At 43.2% G+C, this 18,375-nt stretch overlaps 1 protein-coding gene across 1 annotated transcript in view; it reads left to right on the top strand.

Annotated features, from left to right (window-relative positions):
- The window catches only part of LOC108667014 (E3 ubiquitin-protein ligase Ufd4), a gene marked incomplete in the record, with an annotated part of 50,548 nt that overhangs the window by 30,223 nt on the left and 1,950 nt on the right, over positions 1-18,375 (top strand). The window contains 28 exon segments of the mRNA XM_018153991.2: positions 16-137; positions 648-1,099; positions 1,519-1,893; positions 2,153-2,383; positions 2,906-3,084; positions 3,530-3,600; positions 4,088-4,224; positions 4,521-4,693; positions 4,882-5,038; positions 5,423-5,593; positions 5,817-6,005; positions 6,279-6,731; positions 6,966-7,156; positions 8,043-8,295; positions 8,581-8,694; positions 8,871-9,053; positions 9,352-10,005; positions 10,258-11,068; positions 11,437-11,685; positions 12,116-12,303; positions 12,525-12,858; positions 13,056-13,860; positions 14,106-14,596; positions 14,820-14,974; positions 15,241-16,052; positions 16,215-16,629; positions 17,093-17,220; positions 17,560-17,713. Coding sequence (XP_018009480.1) covers positions 16-137; positions 648-1,099; positions 1,519-1,893; positions 2,153-2,383; positions 2,906-3,084; positions 3,530-3,600; positions 4,088-4,224; positions 4,521-4,693; positions 4,882-5,038; positions 5,423-5,593; positions 5,817-6,005; positions 6,279-6,731; positions 6,966-7,156; positions 8,043-8,295; positions 8,581-8,694; positions 8,871-9,053; positions 9,352-10,005; positions 10,258-11,068; positions 11,437-11,685; positions 12,116-12,303; positions 12,525-12,858; positions 13,056-13,860; positions 14,106-14,596; positions 14,820-14,974; positions 15,241-16,052; positions 16,215-16,629; positions 17,093-17,220; positions 17,560-17,713 — 8,647 coding nt within the window.

The following is an 18,375-nucleotide window of genomic DNA, read 5'->3' as shown; positions in this document are numbered from 1 at the left end:
TTGTTGATGTTACAGTGGCGGTTTCGAAGTAAATTTTATGGACGACGTTGGCCAAACTCTGCTAAATTGGGCCTCAGCATTCGGGACCCAGGAAATGGTCTCGTTCCTGTGTGAACGCGGCGCTGACGTCAATAAAGGTACCTATGTCACTTCTGTTAATTTAACTGTGCATTTCTCTGATGTTGAAGCAAAGTGATGTCTGAGTTCATAATTGTCGAATCAATTTAAGTAGTTCATTTTTCTGGCATTGAAGTAGTGCCCCAGTGATGAGCAAAATGTTAAATAAATTAAGCTGGGCATTTCTTTGATATTCTACTTAATTTTCTAACAAGCGATTGACGGAAAGTGTTGAATTTTTTCATTTCTGAAATTATTGCTGCTATTTTCATTGATAGTAATGAGGCAAGGGGGAGTTGCTTGATTTCTTGGCTAATTATATTTTATTTTTTTATTTGTTCCATTGCCCAAGTTATAACGTGGTTTGTGTTATTGGCTGTATTTGGGAGTTTCGGTAATTTACAAAGAAAGTTGCTAAGTTTGCATGGCTAAGTGAACGAAAGTGCTGCAGAAGTTATACCACTGCCCTCGCGATTCGCGTATAGATTTGATACAAGACGCGTACTATAATAGAATAATGTACTGCGCAGGTCAACGTTCCTCCTCTCTCCATTATGCTGCTTGCTTCGGCCGCCCTGCCATCGCTAAGGTACTCCTCCGGCACGGCGCCAACCCCGACCTCCGGGACGAGGACGGCAAGACTGCCCTTGACAAAGCTCGCGAGCGAAACGATGAGGGACACCGGGAAGTTGCCACCATCCTCCAAAGTCCCAGTGATTTTCTCCTCATGCTTCCTCCTGGATCGTCCATTGATGCCGGTGCTTCTATCAACCCAGCAGCTACAGCCTCTTCCAGCGGCGAAGTTGTTGCTTCCACTACCGCTGCCGCTGCTGTGGTCTCCTCGGGCGACTCGGCTTCGTCCACCGCGAACTCGAGTTCTGTCCAACACCCAACTGTTGTAGCTACCTCTTCTTTACCGTCAATTTGTGCAACATCCAGTGACTCCAATGCATCGGACGTTGCGCTCGCTTTAAGTATATCTGTGAGTTGACTAGTTAGTTTTTGAATTATTTCCTACATATCGTTATTAGAAAATCCACTTCATAATTTTCTTGGAGTGTGTGTCTGACTTGTATTTCAAGAAACTCATGTTTAACAAGTTTTTGTATTCCTTCGTATCTAACTATTTTTGTTACTATTTTTTTCCTAATCAATTGTTCATTTAATCTTGGATATTTTCACTGTTGTATGGCGTCTTCAAAGCGTGATTGTGTCTATTGGATAAATGATCAATGTCATTTTTGAGACAATGTCACGTAGCCCAGCTTGCCATGTTCATAGTTCCTTCCAATTAAATACAAATAATTTGCCTACTTATCTTGTGTAGTTGCCTATTCAGATTTGTTTATTTTGAATATAATTTGTCATTATCATTTTCTTGATTGTATTTACCTTCTTCAGGAGGGTATCAGTATGGACGCTGATTCATTGGCATCAAACCCTGCACCCACAAGTTCCTCGTCTAGACCCGCCCCATCTCGGTCGGCTCCAGGCTCCATTGACGATCCCTCATCCAGCATCACGCCCATAACATTCCCCTCTTCATCCTCCATCTCGTCCACCATCGACACCGCTACCGCGTCACCCCGAACCACCATCACCGCCGATGCCTCAGGCTTGAAAGGCGATGCAGAAATGGCTCCTATATACCTACGGCGTCTGCTACCCATGTTCTGCCACACATATCAGAGCAGCATGGTTCACTCTGTCAGGAGAGCAGCATTGTCGCTGCTCAGGAAAATACTTCATTATATCCCAGCGCCATTACTTACTCAAGTAAGTTGCTCTTCCATCAAACTAATCTTTGAAATTTTTGTTGGCGATATGCATTTTCTGAACGTAACTTCGTCAGAAGCTCCTTAAGTGTGGCTATATTCAAATTAATCTACAGCTTTTAATTTCTAATTAAGTTTTGGGAGTCGTCAGTAGTATTTATTTTATAATATACAGGTACTCAGAAGCAAAGATAATTATTGCAAATCTCAAAATGTGAGTGAACTCGATTTATAGTCACGGTTCTTATTTTCTCTTGCAGTTGTGTGAGAAGGGATCGCTGGCCCCGACACTAGTTGAGGTTATGAGTAGCGTGCTGAGCAGCGAAGAAGATGAATCAGCACAGCTCATCGGCCTACAGATGCTACAGGACGGCCTCAGTAAAGCTGGTCCGGGGCTCCTGGATCACTGCGCCAGACTGGGCTTGGTTTCCAAGGTTGCCCAGCTAGCTGGGCCTGTTATGACGGGACACGAAGAAGATGACTTGGATAAGGTGACTTTATCACGTTTATGATTACAATTTTGTGATTTTGTCATGTTTATCATGACAATTTGGTGATTTTGTCATGTTTATCATGACATTTTGTGGTGACATTATCATGTTTATTATGACCATATGCTGACTTCATCATGATGACTTTGACGAGGTAACTTTGTTAAAGTGAAGCATCACGCTTTCGCCATGCTGGTTCATGAGCCTCAACGAGTTTAAAATTTAAATGTTGAATTGTTTGTATTTTAATTTATTCGTGAACTGTAGTTGATTATTTTCTTTAAAGTATGAATTCAATCAACAGATAAAAGTTGGGTTACAACGAAAAAGAATTAACTTCATAAAGGAAGACAATGCTATAATCTTATTTGTTTTCTTTGACAGTTAACTCTAAAATAGGCACGATCATTTTTTCAACGTCAGGCTCCGATGTGAGATTATACATTCAATGTGAACGATCCCTTAGTATGTTATTGTCATAGCAAAAACTCGAAATAAACTGTTTCTCTTTATCCTTGAAAGGGTTCGGAAGCTGGAGGTTCTTGTGAAGGCCAGAGCAGCAACCAAGAGGCGAAGGAAATCTTGTGTGGCAACGCGTACCACTGGCGCGACTGGTGCATAGCGCGAGGTCGTGACTGCCTCTACATCTGGAGCGATGCTGCTGCCCTCGAGCTCAGCAACGGCAGCAATGGGTGGTTCAGGTGCTCACACTTACGCAACAAGCAATAAATCACAACGATAAATTAATAAGGTTTTGCATGTTGACGAAAATACTGGAATTTGCATCTCACTAAGCGAGTTATGTGTACCGAGTTTCTCTCTTAGGTTGATGTTGCGAGACAACAATCAAGTGGTTGATCTAGAAATTTTGGTGAAAAGTGAATTTAAATTACTTTTATAAAGCTGATTAAATCGCCAGTGCAGAGCGTAGTATGGCTGTGCTGCATTATTCACTTCGCAACGTCATACACGAGACAAATCTTTAATTCTGAGCTGTGCTCGATTGTGCAAATTTTAAAATTTAAATTGAAAAATCGATGACTATTATATATACTTGCGGAGCACACTCACTCTAGAAGTATTGGAGTGTATTGTATTGTACAGCATTGCCACATTTTTGGACTCGCGCCTAATTTTGTTCTGCAGATTCATCCTCGATGGTAAACTGTCTACCATGTATTCTTCTGGGAGCCCAGAAGGCGGATCTGAGAGTACAGGTGAGAAGTATAATATCACAGGCTACTGCACTCCGAGAAATAAGCGTGACTTTGTTCGAATAGTTGTGCACTTTTTGCCCTTGCTTGAATCATCCTGAGCTAGTTTGGTCCGGCAAAAAGGCTCGTTATTGTGCAGAAAGAGTGTCATTATTTAAACAAAACTACCCATTCGTCTTCTGAGTGTAATAAGACGAATCGTATTCTAGCCTTAATGTTAGTGTCAGGAATAATCTTCAGATGATTAAATGGGTTTGACTTGAGAAGTTTATTTTATCGTTATAAGATCAAACTTTGTATGCGTCAATTTTAAATACTCCAGCATAATTATTAGGTTTAATGTGGTAAAAAAATTAAGTGAAATTTGATATTGAATGAAATTACTTATGATTATTAAATATATCGTATCATTTCGATTGTATGGTACTCGTTAACGTCTAATCTCGTTAGGCACAATGTCAGTGTCTCACCTATTGGGAATCATTTTCAGAGAATCGAAGCGAGTTTGTGGAGAAATTGTCCAGAGCAAAATGTGGGGTGGGGCCTGGCACGGCCAGTCAGCCCATCCTGTCGTCGCCCTCTGACCACACCATAACAGTGGGCAACTGGGCGCTGCAATGCAAAAAGGTCAGTCTTTCAATTCCTTCATAAACTACTCATATCATTAGTCTGCTTATATCGCAAGATCAACAGGAATTTAAAAAGCAAGGAATGCGCCAAATAAATTCACTATTTAGTAAAACGTTTACATTGAAAATATGGTAAATTTCCTTTCATTATAAATTCTTGTTGATAAACTACTGCATTACCTCACCGATCGCTCGCTGTTCATGGATGGGCAAATTGCCTCGTTGGAAATCCATAAACTCGAGGCCTCGTTGCCTCTTCCAAGTAAAAAACTTATTCTTATTGTATTGTTCTAGGAGGGTGAGCTGCACATCCAGAACTCAGACGGGCAGCAACAAGCAACCATCCTGCGAGAAGATTTACCAGGGTTTATATTTGAAAGTAACCGCAACACCAAACATTCCTTCACCGCTGAGACGTCACTGGGCCCCGAGTTCCACACTGGCTGGACTGAACGACGTAGAAAGAGGTAAATTTTTGCATTTTTTTTTAATGAAAATCTAAAATATCTTAAAGTGATTTTTGGTGCGCACGTTTATGCAGATTTGACATTAAACAAATACAAATATTTTTAAACTTCATATGCCCACAATCATTGAAAAGTGCGTTCATCGGCGCTATTCATCGGAAAGATAAATACTTGATCTTTACTTGCAGGTACCGCAACAAGTTGGCTGCTGTGAAACAAAAGCTGCGCAGTGAGGCGGAAATTGTGTATGAGAAATATCTTAAGGCTGCACAGACCTCTCCTCGCGGGGTCGTTGCTAAACTTAACAACATTGTTAGCGTCATCAATAAAGCGTGTCAGAAACAGGTACCTTTTTCTCTTGAATAATACCTTTTACCAACGCATGCAGAGTGTATAAAGCTTACGTTTTTCTCTTGAATTATACCTCTTACCAGCACATGCGGGGTGTAAAGAGCTTACGTTTTTATCTTCAAATTGTTTGGATGGCATCCTATCTGTTTAATTTCTATAACGCTAAATGCTTTAACTTTGCAATATTTAAACCGATTTATTATCAGTTGGCATAAACTGGTTTCTCTTCTCTTGGAACAGAAAAGCAATCATTGTATATCTTTTTATAAATGCTGTTGTATCTGATGTTGTATGTGAGGCATGTTCTTGCAGTCGGTGCCGCTATCAATGCCTACATAGTTAATTTCGCTTGTAAAATTTGAACTATTGCTTCATCAGGCAAGTTCGAAGCGCGGCAGCAGCAGTGGCACCGAATGGCAGGAGCTGCTGACTACGGCCTTGCGTGAGCTGGCAGAGCTCCTGACCGCCACAACTAACACAGTGTCAGCGTATGAGCTGGAGTCGTCAGGCATTGTGCCTGCACTGCTGCTGCTGCTTGCACCATATCAGGTGAGGTCCCGATGCTCCTGAGGATTAGACGCAATAGTGTCCGATTCTGGTAATTTTGCTAGAAAGGATTCTGATACTTATGCGATTCTGGAGAAATAAGCACACTATGATTTTCGAACTCGTAATCATTATAGCCTTGCATCTTGTTTTCCTGTATTGTTTATTTGATTTAAATTGTCATAATTCTTCTCCATTGGCTCAACTGGAGTTTTTGGCATTGCAGGAAGTTATGCCCCAACACACCGTCTATGATTTCTCTCAGACTGGCGCCTTGCCGGCGTCTACTCCGACATCGGACAACAATCGTGACAACAGCATCAAGGAAAACAAAGTCGTCTCCACAGCTCTATCTGCCCGCAGAGCCAACAAACTTCTCAAGCAGCGAAGGAACATTTTCCAGAAATGCTTTGCCGTGCGTTGTCTTAATCTTAAAGCCGCAATTAATTATTTCATTCCATTTTTAGTTTCTTGTGCCAAACGAAAAGCAACGAAATATTTACTGCGTTTTTTTTTCTCAGAAACCAGTGTCATAATTGCCCTTACTTACTTTCTGAGTTATTAATTTCAATCTCTCTGAATTGTTGTTTCTCTGAATCTTATTTAGATTTATTTTTAAGATGAGTATTCCTAAGAAATTATTTTTCGTTCCTAGCTTCCTGTTCTAAAATTTTTCTCTTACTTACAGGATCACGTGCAGGAAAGCACTTTACAAAACTTGGTGAATGACACTTCTCCGGATTCGTTGAACAATACCATCAATTCGATCACTTCACTCCCAAGTGCTAATTCCGCAAACTCAGTTGAGGATGACGAAGTTGCATCCTCTATCGCCAAATCTAATTCTGCCAACGTAGAAGTAGGACTTTCATTGAATGAAGCCAACTTAGGCTCGAAATCAAACTCCGCTAGTGAGACTTCAGGAACGGTCCGCAATAATGGTACCAAAGTTAGCCCTGGTACCCAGCTTGTACGGCACCTTATTTCTGTGTTGGAAAGCTGCGAGAAGCTTCCCATGTTCACCTATGACAGTCCTGGAATAAATAATGGCCTTATAGCTCTCACCAGGAAACTCAGATTCAGATTAGAAAGAGCGCCAGGTGAACATGGCCTCATCGATCGCACAGGACGCACCCTCAAGGTAATAATTCCTTGCAAATATTCTCTGGTTAATTTTTTAATGCATTTAGTTAGGTTTAATTAAATTCAGGGCTGTGGCTCAACAACTTGATGACACGATTGTCTCCGTCTGGTTTTTATATCGTCTAGTAACTCTAGTTTCTAAGCAGGTTTCCATTCAGTATTTCTGCCTTTACCGGAATCCTCTGTGTTTATATGTGGAAACTGTTCAGTTAATATTATTTTTGCTTTCTAGATGGAACCGTTGGCCACAGTTGAGCAACTGGAGCGTTACCTACTTAAAATGGTGGCCAAACAGTGGTACGACCTCGACCGAACAAGTTTCACTTACATCAAGAAAATTAAGGAGACGCCGCGACTCAACTTTAATTATGTCTCTGATTTTGATGAAAATGGCCTCTTCTATTGGATCGGCTCCAATGCCAAGTGAGATTTACTTTGGCTTGCGCCTGAGTTGAATAACTATTACAAGTGTATGGAGCCGCAATTACAGTATACCGCACGCAAGCTATGTTCTAAAACTCCAATGAGTTGATCGCATATATTTTACCAGCTGCAGGCTTTATGGGATGAATATCAGATTTGGTTTGTAGTGCCACTGTAACGCAGTGGGTAGCGTCCCGGTCTGCTCAATGGTAGAGGCATCGAGCTGAGAGCAGCTGGCGGTAAATTCTAGCCTTGGGAAGCTCAGTGCAATTTTAGGTGTCACTGGTGGTTGACGCTTGTTTAGCGTGGAAGGTGGTGCTTGCAGCATATCCTGGGGTCATGTCCCTAAATGCACTCCTAGCACGTATTAACTGTGGGGACTTAAGGTTCTTAACACGTTGACTCCGAAGTGGTACATATGCGTACCACGAAATGTATTTCTCCAGGACGAAGTGGTGCATAATTCAGGTTGCCTAAAATCGGCCAAATCCGAGAACAAAAAAGGCTGATAACCCAATATATACTAGTTTATTTGTAGGTTCCGATATAAAAATTCCATTTATTTTCTTTTTCCAGTACTTGAAATTTAATTAGGAAGTACTCCTATCATACATTTTAGCCGGCCAACGCAATTGGTGTAAACTAAATCACGGAATTTATCCGAAAAAAATAACCGTCTGGCAATCCTGTTTAAAAACAGTACAAAAAATGAAATAATAGTACAAGATGAAGCAATCGTAGTCAACGTGTTAAGGTGTGCCATTATTGATTGACTCATTACTCACTCCGCTATTGATTGTTATCGTAGCGGTACTGGAATTTATTCGAAGCCCTCATTTGGTTAATATCTAAAGAAAGGATGAACTAAAGCTATCAATTTTTGAAGGACCTCGTATGAGTGGGTGAACCCTGCTTCGGTCGGTCTGGTGATGGTGACATCAAGCGACGGCCGCAACCTGCCTTACGGACGCCTCGAGGACATTCTCAGCCGCGACGCTTCTGCTCTCAATTGTCATACAAACGACGACAAGAGGGCATGGTTTTCTATAGACCTGGGGCTCTGGTTCCTGCCTTCTGCCTACACCCTCCGACATGCTCGGGGCTACGGCAGGTCTGCCGTTAGGAACTGGATGTTCCAGGTCAGAAGGGTAGCCATGGTGTTTTATTTCTTGAATAAGCTGAAGCTACGCCAGCCTTTGCCATTATGAAAGACTCGTTGCTAGCTAAACTTGAATAGTTCCATACATTTGAATTGTTCAAAATTACTCAGAGATTTAATCACAATCTGGGTAATTTGAACCTTGACAATCTGGAACCTTGATGTATCTGGAGGTACCGATTCCATTCATGCATTCGATAAATTTAGAGTATCATTTTATCAATCTAGGCTGGCTTGCCTTACTAATGTGTTTTGCGTACTGCAGGCTAGCAAGGATGGCACTCTATGGGTAACTCTCAGTCATCACGTGGATGACACAAGCCTCAATGAGCCCGGCAGCACCCACACATGGAGTGTCAAGTGTCCAGCTGATGAGAAGGTTCGTCTTCCTATAGAATCTTTTCAAACTCGCTCTCAATTCACTATGATATTTTGTAGAGTTCGTCTTAAGTTTTTCCTGGAAATCATCTGTAAATTAACCTAAATATTTGAAATCATGTCAGTAGTTTTTTGTTCGCGCTAGCTAATTTCGATGCTTTTTGTAATTTATTTCAGATGGGATACCGTCACATCAGAGTGCAGCAAAGCGGCAAGAATTCGTCCGGCCAGACGCACTACCTCTCGTTGTCTGGTCTGGAAGTCTATGGCTGTGTCACGGGAGCCTGTGTCGAGCTTGGCAAACAAGCTAAGGAGGCTGAGGCTGCTCTACGCAAACAGAGGCGTCTCGTAAAGCAACAGGTGATTATTTTGCTGAAAATCTCCAATTAGAATCTAATAACTTGGCGGTTTGTTGACAAAAAGCAATATTTCAAATAGTGGCTTTACTTGAGTATTTAAATCAGAGAAAGTCGCCTATGGCTTCTTCTGATGAATAATTATTTTTATTTAATCAGTTGAATGAACGAAAATACTATAGTGTCTGAATATATATCGAAATACACGAATATAATTCTAAATTAATTTATGTGTTTTGTAACTGCATTATAAATATTGACAATGCCATTTTAATTTCACTAAATGTTAACACTGATACCAGATGCTGAAAAAAATGGTGGTCGGGGCCCGAGTTGTCCGAGGCATCGACTGGAAGTGGCGAGATCAGGACGGGTCTCCTCCTGGTGAAGGCACAATCACAGGGGAGCTGCACAACGGCTGGATCGACGTCACGTGGGACCACGGCGCCTCTAACAGCTACCGCATGGGATCTGAAGGTGGCAAGTACGATCTTAAGCTTGCCCCAGGCTATGAAACCACATTGGCGTCACTACAGCAGTCATCTGCTGCTGCCACTACCGCCAGTGCAGTCGTCTCAGCTGTGATGGCAAGCATCAGTGATGCAGCCATTGTGGGCGCTAACTCGAGCAGCAACAGCGTGTTAACGAGTCGTAAGTGTTCCTCGACACCGTCGTTACCTCAAGCAACTGCTGATAAAACTTCAGATTCAAGTGTCGCCGAGCAGGCTGTCTCTGATGACAATCTGTCCGTTAAGCAAGCCGCTGAAGCCATAGCGGAGAGCGTCGTTAACGTAGCCAGCGCCGAGGCTCTTCTTGGGGCGAGCGGTGATACCGCAAACCGAGTTTCTCTTGACGACAAGCTTGCATCGCTTGTGTCTTCACTCGCCTTCGGAGATGCTGCACTTGATGCCGTCGCTGGCCTAAGCGAGGCTTTACAAGGATCTTCTTTCTCTCAGGTGCGTCTGAGCTTTGAACTTGACGGTATTTGCATTTGATTAGCTCTATTTTGTATACATCAATCTGAATATACTGTGATGAATGAAAAGTCTCAATATCTATCACTATTTGATCTATTCTATCAAATTTTATTTTAGCTATTGTTTATTTTTTATTTCTATGAATTTAGGTGAAATACTTCGTGAATATAATTTTCTGATTTATATATTTTCATCAATTTTCTATAACAAAGTTTTTGAACTGTGTTACAGGTCTCGAGCCGTCTTTCGGCGGCAGCACCCCAGCAGCAGCTGCCATCCAGTCGTGTGCACTCCCAATCTCTGTCTCGCCTTCAGTCGCAATCTTCCACCACCTCTACGACCTCTGCTCACTCTCTGCCTCCATCTTCGCTCTCAGACAACTTGGAGGTGATGGAACTGTCGTCGCTTCTGTCCCCTGTCCCTCCAGCGCTTCCACAACGGTCTTTGCCATCACTTAATGAGCCTCAGGGCTCTCTTGACTTGTCCTCCGTATCCCACTTGATGGCGCAGTCCAACCAGAGTCTTGCTGACGCCGCCTCTCAAGTTCTTGGAAACGAACCTTCATCGAAAAGTGGATCCTCTCAGGCTAAGACAAGCTCGCAGTCCGGCACCAATAACAGCAAAGGTCCGATGAGTGTGAGCGAACCTAATCTTCCTACAAGCGTGGCTTCCCTCACTCATCACCTTTTGGAGAGTTTCGCGGCCGCTGCATCTAGGCGAGCCAACAACCAAAACAACCCACCCTTATCATCCGCATCTGCCGCCAACATCGCCAATATTTCTAGTCTCGCACCCAACATTGGCACTATGCCTGCTAGCCTCTCGTCAAACCTGTCCAACATTGCAGGCATTGGCGGCAGCAGCTCCATGGCTTCTTCCTCCTCTCTCTTTGCTGGACCGTCCAACAATCAATTGAGCAGCAGCGGAGTGTCGTCAGCCGCATCTTCAGGCGCTGCTTCTGGCGTAGGAGGACTGTTTGGCTCCAACACGCACCACTCGGTGTCCAGCCTTGTGCGTTTGGCGCTCTCCTCTCACTTGCCTGGTGAGTTTCCTCTCATATTTTGAAAGTATATTAAATTGAATAGTTTCTTGGAATTTCATGGAATTTTACTTTTAAAACACCTGGACTTGCTTATACTTATTCAGTTGATGCACGAGCTTTAAATATAATTTTTGAACTCTAGATATTACAGAAATTTCTCCTGTTCCGTTTAGACGAGCAACCTAGGGACGTATTTGCCTTAAATTTATTTAAATAATTTCACTAACATTTTACTTGATTTATCTTGTTTGTAGCATCGTATACCCGAAGATAATAGGTTGTAAGCTCTGCATTAATTTTTAATGCGAACATTCTTTGATGGTAGTTTAAATGCAAACAAGGCTTGACTTTAGCGTCTAATGACTCAGGCTCATCAAGTGGGAACTCGTCCACGACAGCACCTCCCGCCTCTCTGTCGTCTATTTCCTCTGGCCTAGCGAGTCTTAGTGGAGGCTTGGGTAGCCTAAGTAGCCTCAGTGCTGGTCTAAATACTGGCCTCAGCAGCTTAGGAGGCCTTGGAGGTCTTGGTGGTGTGGGCAGTGGCCTTAGTGGAGGACTTGGTGGCCTTACTGCTGGGCTCTCTACGGCACTCACGTCGCCGAGCTCTCTAGTCTCTGGTAATAATAAGTAATAAGCCAACATTATTTCATCTGTCAAAACTTGTGAGCTTATATAGCCCAGCATGGGGTGTACCCTAACCATAGGGAAATGTAGTTTGCAAAGGAGCGCAAGGAATAAATTGATAAACTTGACACGTGTATTGAATGTAAATGTTGCTGCTGTGCATTACCTATATCATTATATTCACAATTAGATAGTAGGTATTGAATGCAAAATTTGGTGTGCGAGATTTTTTTTGTTCATGCGGTGAGGATGCTTCACAAAAATTATAACCGTGGAGGTAGAGACCATGGTTTAAGTCTTTTTTTTTCTGCTCATAATCTCATACTGGACCCCGTTCAGGCTTTATTATTCAGCATGTATCTCAGCTGTACTAGTCAACATGAGTATTTAGAAATTAATGAAGCTTTATCTTCATTTCCTAAGCTTGCAACAGCAGCAATCAGCAGCAAACTGCGTCGGCCTATCACTATTCTTCTGCAACCACGACGGCAGGAGGAGCTGGTAGTTCTGTCAGTTCAGCAGCCATGGCTGGCAACCATGCGTCCTTGTCTCACGGCTTGACTATGAGTCTTACTTCTACCTCCAGCGAGAGCGAGCAGGTCAGCCTTGAGGTGAGTGGGCTTTACCTTCGACTCAATTGGTGGCCGTTCGAAATTATTGTAATTTCAGTGCTAGAAATGCCGTAGTTAGAGTTAATCTATACTGTTACGTAATTTCGTTGGTTCAAAAATGCAATAGTTTGAAAGTTAATGTATCATAGAATGTACTGAACATTTGATTCTTGAATTAAATGATCAAAAGCATGATGGTTAAATTTCTCTCATCTTTTTAGGACTTCCTTGAATCGTGTCGGGCCAGCACGCTCCTAGCAGAACTAACTGACGATGAGATGCCGGAGCATGACGATGATGACAACGATGAAGACGATAATGAAGACGACGATGATGAAGATGATTATGTCGACGATGACGACGATTGTTATGAGGTGCGCGGTGGTGTGAGCCTTGCCAGCGGTGGCGGTGCTAACGTCGGGGGCAGCCGCGGTGTTGGCATGTCAGGCCGCCGACGAGGCTGGGACGATGATCACGTCATCAAGAGAACCTTCTCGTGCCTCATTCCTGCTTTCGATCCCAGGCCTGGTCGTGTGAATGTTCACCAAACTCAAGGTGGGTATTGGTGCATATACTGATGAGAGAGCGATATTGTGCCTAACGTTACAATAAGTTGAAATTTGTCGAGACTTGGAAGAATATAAATCCAGGTAAACATAACATTTCAGAAATGTATCTGTTAAATAGAATGTTCTGAAAATATATCAAGTTTATTGAATTTTCATTACTAACATCGCTTAACGTCCAAACAGATTTAGAAATACCGCCTCCTGGCACCACTCCAACCGTTGACCCGTCAAGCACTTCCGAGCCCCTGTCTGGTCCGCGACTGAGTTTGGTTTTGCGTGGCCCAAATTTGCCTGGCATCCCCGACGTTTCCATTCCTCTGAACAATGTGCCAGCTGCTGCGGCCGTCGGTCAACCCATTGGCAGTTGCATCATCAGCGAACCTCAGACTTCACACTTTTCTCTGCGTCAACATTCCACTTCCTCTAGCAACCCTCTCGCGTCGTTCCAACATCTCGCTGCAAAGAAGGGCAAGGGGAGAGTCAAATCTTCCTCTCAATCTCCTGAGATAGGAACCGGAATACATCCTGGCTTTGTCAACCTGATGGACCCCGACATTCCTTTCCTTGTATCGTCCGGCATGACTCGCATGGCCTCAGACGATGATACAATCACCGGCATAAGCTCGAACAAGTCATCAGCAAACACAACTCCTACAAATATTGCTCATGATTTTACCGACGCTTCGTTTAAAGATGTCTCGTCCTACGCCTTTGAAATGCCGGCATCCGCAATGCCTGTTACATCTGCCTCTGGCGCCGCCACGACGCCTCTCTCGTCACGGCCTTTTTCTGCCATCGCGGACGGTAGCTCATGTCCTCCGCGAGGTGGAGTTGCATATACCGACCCTGTACCTCTGTTGGAACCTTCGCAGTGTCTCGCCAGCGCCCCTGACACCACGATATTTGCAGCTGTACAGAACCTAATGAACTGTGTACCCTTCCAATCACGGCAAGAGAAACTACGCAGGATTTGGGAGCCGACATACGTGTAAGTATCAATTCCCTCGAACAATTTATAGAGATGCATTCATGCGGTTAAGACTTTTTTCATTATTCATCTATTAATCTTAATAAATTCAATCCATTCCAAAAATTTTGGCACTCATTCACGGTAACGTGTTCAAACTATTCGTATCATTTCTAGATAACGAAGGTGCTCTATATTTCTTCTTTTTAGTCATCTCATTCACTACTTGTGTATGTTCATTGTCAATTTCTTCTCTTTGTTTACAGTTTAGTGTACAGCGAAGGCGCAGAAAATACTTACGATCCTCTGGCTTCAACTACTTCCTCAACTCGACGTCCATGCCGTACTTCTATTCTATCCCCTGCTCCCGGCTCTTGCTACTCAATGGCTGACGCCAAACCTTCCGCACAATATGCGGGCACTTTGGAAACTACGGTGGAACAAGTCCTGCAGCTTCTGCGTCACTTGTACGTCATGTCCAATGAACACGAAATCGACGAGCGTGCTGTGGAGAAACCCAAGTTGATCGTGCGGAGAGAGGAGTTTGAATCTAAGAAGATAGCAAATAAATTGAGTCAGCAAATCAACGAGTCACTGTCGTTGGCCTGTAGTGCTCTGCCGTCGTGGTGCGAAGACCTGAACTATGGCACGCCAATGCTCTTTGATTTTGATACTCGCATGCAGTACCTCACCACTACCGCCTTTGGTCCTGTGCGCTCTCTGGTGTGGCTGCAAGCCAAACGGGAAGGCGGCTCAGGTGAGTTCCATGATCTTTCTTATTCAATTAAAATAAGATGTGCTAAATAAATATTTGGATTTAAAATTTGAATATCTTTATTTTGTAAGTGGCATGATCACTTGTATTTATGAAATTAATAAAGCACCCTCTAGTATGCTAAATAGGATCCAAGATTGAGTACGTGATGAAACGTATGAAGTACTAATATTGTACTCTGTTTTCGTTTGTTATGTTCGTGCAGCAACTGAACGACGCACGGGAGTGGTCGCTAGTGGTGGCAGCAGCGCGTCTGTGTCGCATCGTCGCGACGACCCTCACGACTACCGCGTGGGGCGTCTCAAGCATGAACGCGTCACCGTCCCCAGAGGACCTGATCTACTCAAGTGGGCCATGCAAGTACGTCATATGATAATTCCTCGTAACTGAATGCATGTATAGCTGCTTAATATCGTTAACTCTTGTCAGACAGCATAGTTTTATGTTATTATCGTACCGAGTGTAGGCACAGTTTTACCTATGCAGTCTAATAAGAGTGCAATAATTTTTCTCGCAAATTCTTCCTAGTATTAATTATCTGAATTTAAATTTATCGGTGAACATATTCCGCCAAGAATACAAATGATAGGAACTGTTATTATAAATTACCGAATCTCTGCGCCCAGGTTATGGCAGTGCACTGCCGCCGCAAGAGCATCCTGGAAGTGGAGTTCAAGGATGAAGAAGGTACTGGCCTCGGTCCAACGCTGGAGTTCTACGCGTTAGTAGCTGGCGAACTGCAGAGGTGCGATCTTGCCATGTGGTTGTGTGATGACCCACCATTGACTCCCACGCCTCACCACGTACATCCTCAACAGCATCACGCGCAGGCCATTCACGACCATGCGCATGCAGTGCTCCACGCTCATGCGCTCGTCCGGGATGAGGATGACTGCCCGCTTGAGGAAGACGTGGGCCCCAGCACCATGGAAATGGCAGTGCAATTCTCACCCTCCGATGACTTGACTCAATTGCACGAGGACACGCCCCACTTGGAGACGTTGAGCAGCGAACAGGGCGAGAGTAAACCTCCTGGATATTACGTGCGTCGTAAAGGTGGTCTTTTCCCTGCTCCTCTACCTCAGGACAGTGTACAGTGTGACCGCGCAGTTACGCTCTTTCACTTCCTTGGAGTGTTCCTTGCTAAAGCTCTTCAAGACAACATGCTCGTGGACATTCCTCTTTCAAGGCCCTTCTTAAAATTCATGTGCCAAGGCGAGTTTGGCTACGTCAAGGACCGGTCTGTTTTACAGGAGTTAAAACTGAAACATGATTCCAACAGCTCGAGTCTAAGCGCCAGCATGGATTCTATCTCGTCGTCGGTGACATCTTCTATGGCCTCATCGATGATCAGTGACGACGGAGTTGAATTTAGTGGGCGTGGCGATCTCAGTGACCGAAGCGTTAGAGATCGCATGCAGCAAGATACCGATCCTTGGTGAGTGTTGGGCGAGGGGTATTTTCTTGTGTGAAAATAATTAGACACTTCTATTGGAACTCTGATTGAATCTCGAGTAATTTTTTTTTGAATCATTTCGCAGTGCCATAAACAAAGGGAAATGTAAGTGAAATTTTCTCAAAATGTTGTTTGTAATTTCAGGTTTAGCGGGATCCTGTCGTTGGACGACATTACCGAGGTGTACGGCGAGTATGGGCAATTCCTGCAGCAACTTGGCACGTTGGCTGCTACTAAGCACGCCATTCTCGCCGATCCTCGTCTCACGCCTCAACAGCGCACTCACCAGCTCGCCAATCTAACTCTACCTCCTCCTCCCAAAAGTCATCCTTTGGATCCTCCTCCTCCTGCAGCCCGACTTGAAGATCTGTGTCTCAGCTTAGAATATCTGTCTCCTTCGAAACACCTCGGTTACTCCTCGGTGGATCTTGTGCCAGGCGGTAGTATGATTGACCTCACGATCGATACGCTTGACGACTACCTATCCCTTACCCTCAAATGGATTCTTCGTTCAGGCATCAAGAGACAAATGGAGGCATTCAGCGATGGCTTCTGCAAGGTTTGATCAAACTCTTCATTGCACCATGCAATAAATTCAAATTTCTTCACTCATTAGAACTACGTTTCCTCTTTGCCTGTGTTGTTCTGCATAATTTTTTCGTGCAGAAATACCAAAATTCGCTCCATAAAACGGATTTTTCATCAATTGGGTTATGGTGAACAACCGTTCGTTTTGTTTGCTGTCATCGGCGTCTTTGCTTTGTCGAAACGTCATTATTATTTGGCGCCTGTTGTTTAAGTGGTTTTAATCGGTAACTAAGTATTGACAATAAACTAGTTTCAATTGATATATGAAGCTTGTATGCGTCAATAAATACGAAAGTTTTGATCGGTCTTACCAATCCTGTTTCATCAAGGTTAATTTTTAAAAACTCGTTTTTAGACTCAATGAGGTCTATAAAAAAAAAATTGGAGACACTAACTTGGTTCAAATGTACTTACGAGATTTTTTATCTTCGAAGGTGTTCCCTATGAGCAAGCTGGGAGCATTCAGCCCCGAAGAGCTTCGATTGTTGCTGTGCGGAGAACAGTCACCCCAATGGACCAGAGAACACATCCTCCAGCACACAGACCCAAAACTCGGATATACGTAAGCATTTTATTAAATTTGGTTTATTATGACATCGCACTCCTTCATTTGTAAGCCAGCAGTCTTTCCATTTTGTGTCTGCATCCTCGAGCATTTCTTTTCATTTCTGCACACTGTTTTTTTTTAATATTCATGTCACTTAAGTTTTAAGTGTAATAAACTAAAGTTGAATGACTTCAAGTTATTCATATCCAACACTAAATCCTATTGTGAACTTCATATGCACATATCGATTTGTTTGCTAAACTTAAAGAAGTTTGCCGCGGTCAACGTGCCGAGAAAGTGAGACAGTCTCGTGTCCATGCGCTAATTTTTGATATTTTTATGTATTTTCAACAGGCGCGAATCCCCTGCATTCCTGCGGCTCGTAAACGTCCTTGTGGGCCTGACAGGAGAGCAGCGTAAAGCTTTCTTGCAGTTCACCACGGGCAGCTCGACCCTTCCTCCTGGCGGTCTTGCCAACCTATACCCTCGCCTCACCGTCGTCAGGAAGGTGAGACTCGTGTAGCGTCAGTCGAGTATCCATTGCGTTATGGTTTGTGATTCATTAAGTTCAGTGGTCTTCATTTGTGTCTTGGTAATACATATTCGAAAAATATTGTTCCTACAGATTCAAGCTGTGAAATCCCAAAAATTTGGAGCTAAATTCGTTTATAAGACATCCCTGGAATAGGAAGATCTGAAATTTGTTAAAAGCCTTCATGTATAGTATAGCCAAATTTTTGTTCAGAATATAGAATTTTTAAATTAAATTTGGTTTTTACAGCTTTAGTATGCAACAACTTTCCTAAATGTACTTTGCATTGTAAATACCTATATTCCGAAATTTTTTTTTTCTGATAAAATATCGTAGCGTACTTAACTGTTTTGAACTTGACATTGTTTAAAATCCTTGTTAGCTGCACTCTTTTTAGCGCATTTTCTCATTTATGGAAAAAATGCACTATTGTGCTCGCCGTGTCCGTCTGTCTGTCCGTCCGTGACTTAACGTTTTCGTCGACGAGAAAATGCGCTCGCTGTCACTCACTACTGTGAGTACTGAGTTATATTCTTTCCTTATCTGTAAATTAATTAGATTGAAAGTCCAACATGATGTTACCGTAAATTTGAAGCAAGAGTGGAGGTATTTACATCTTCAATGTGTATCCGTTTTTC

The sequence above is a fragment of the Hyalella azteca genome, unplaced genomic scaffold, assembly GCF_000764305.2.
Source record: "Hyalella azteca isolate HAZT.00-mixed unplaced genomic scaffold, Hazt_2.0.2 contig7095, whole genome shotgun sequence".
Taxonomy (NCBI): Eukaryota; Metazoa; Arthropoda; class Malacostraca; order Amphipoda; family Hyalellidae; genus Hyalella; species Hyalella azteca.
The sequence above is the reverse complement of the archived record's forward strand: the minus strand, read 5'-3'. Positions and strand labels throughout refer to the sequence as shown.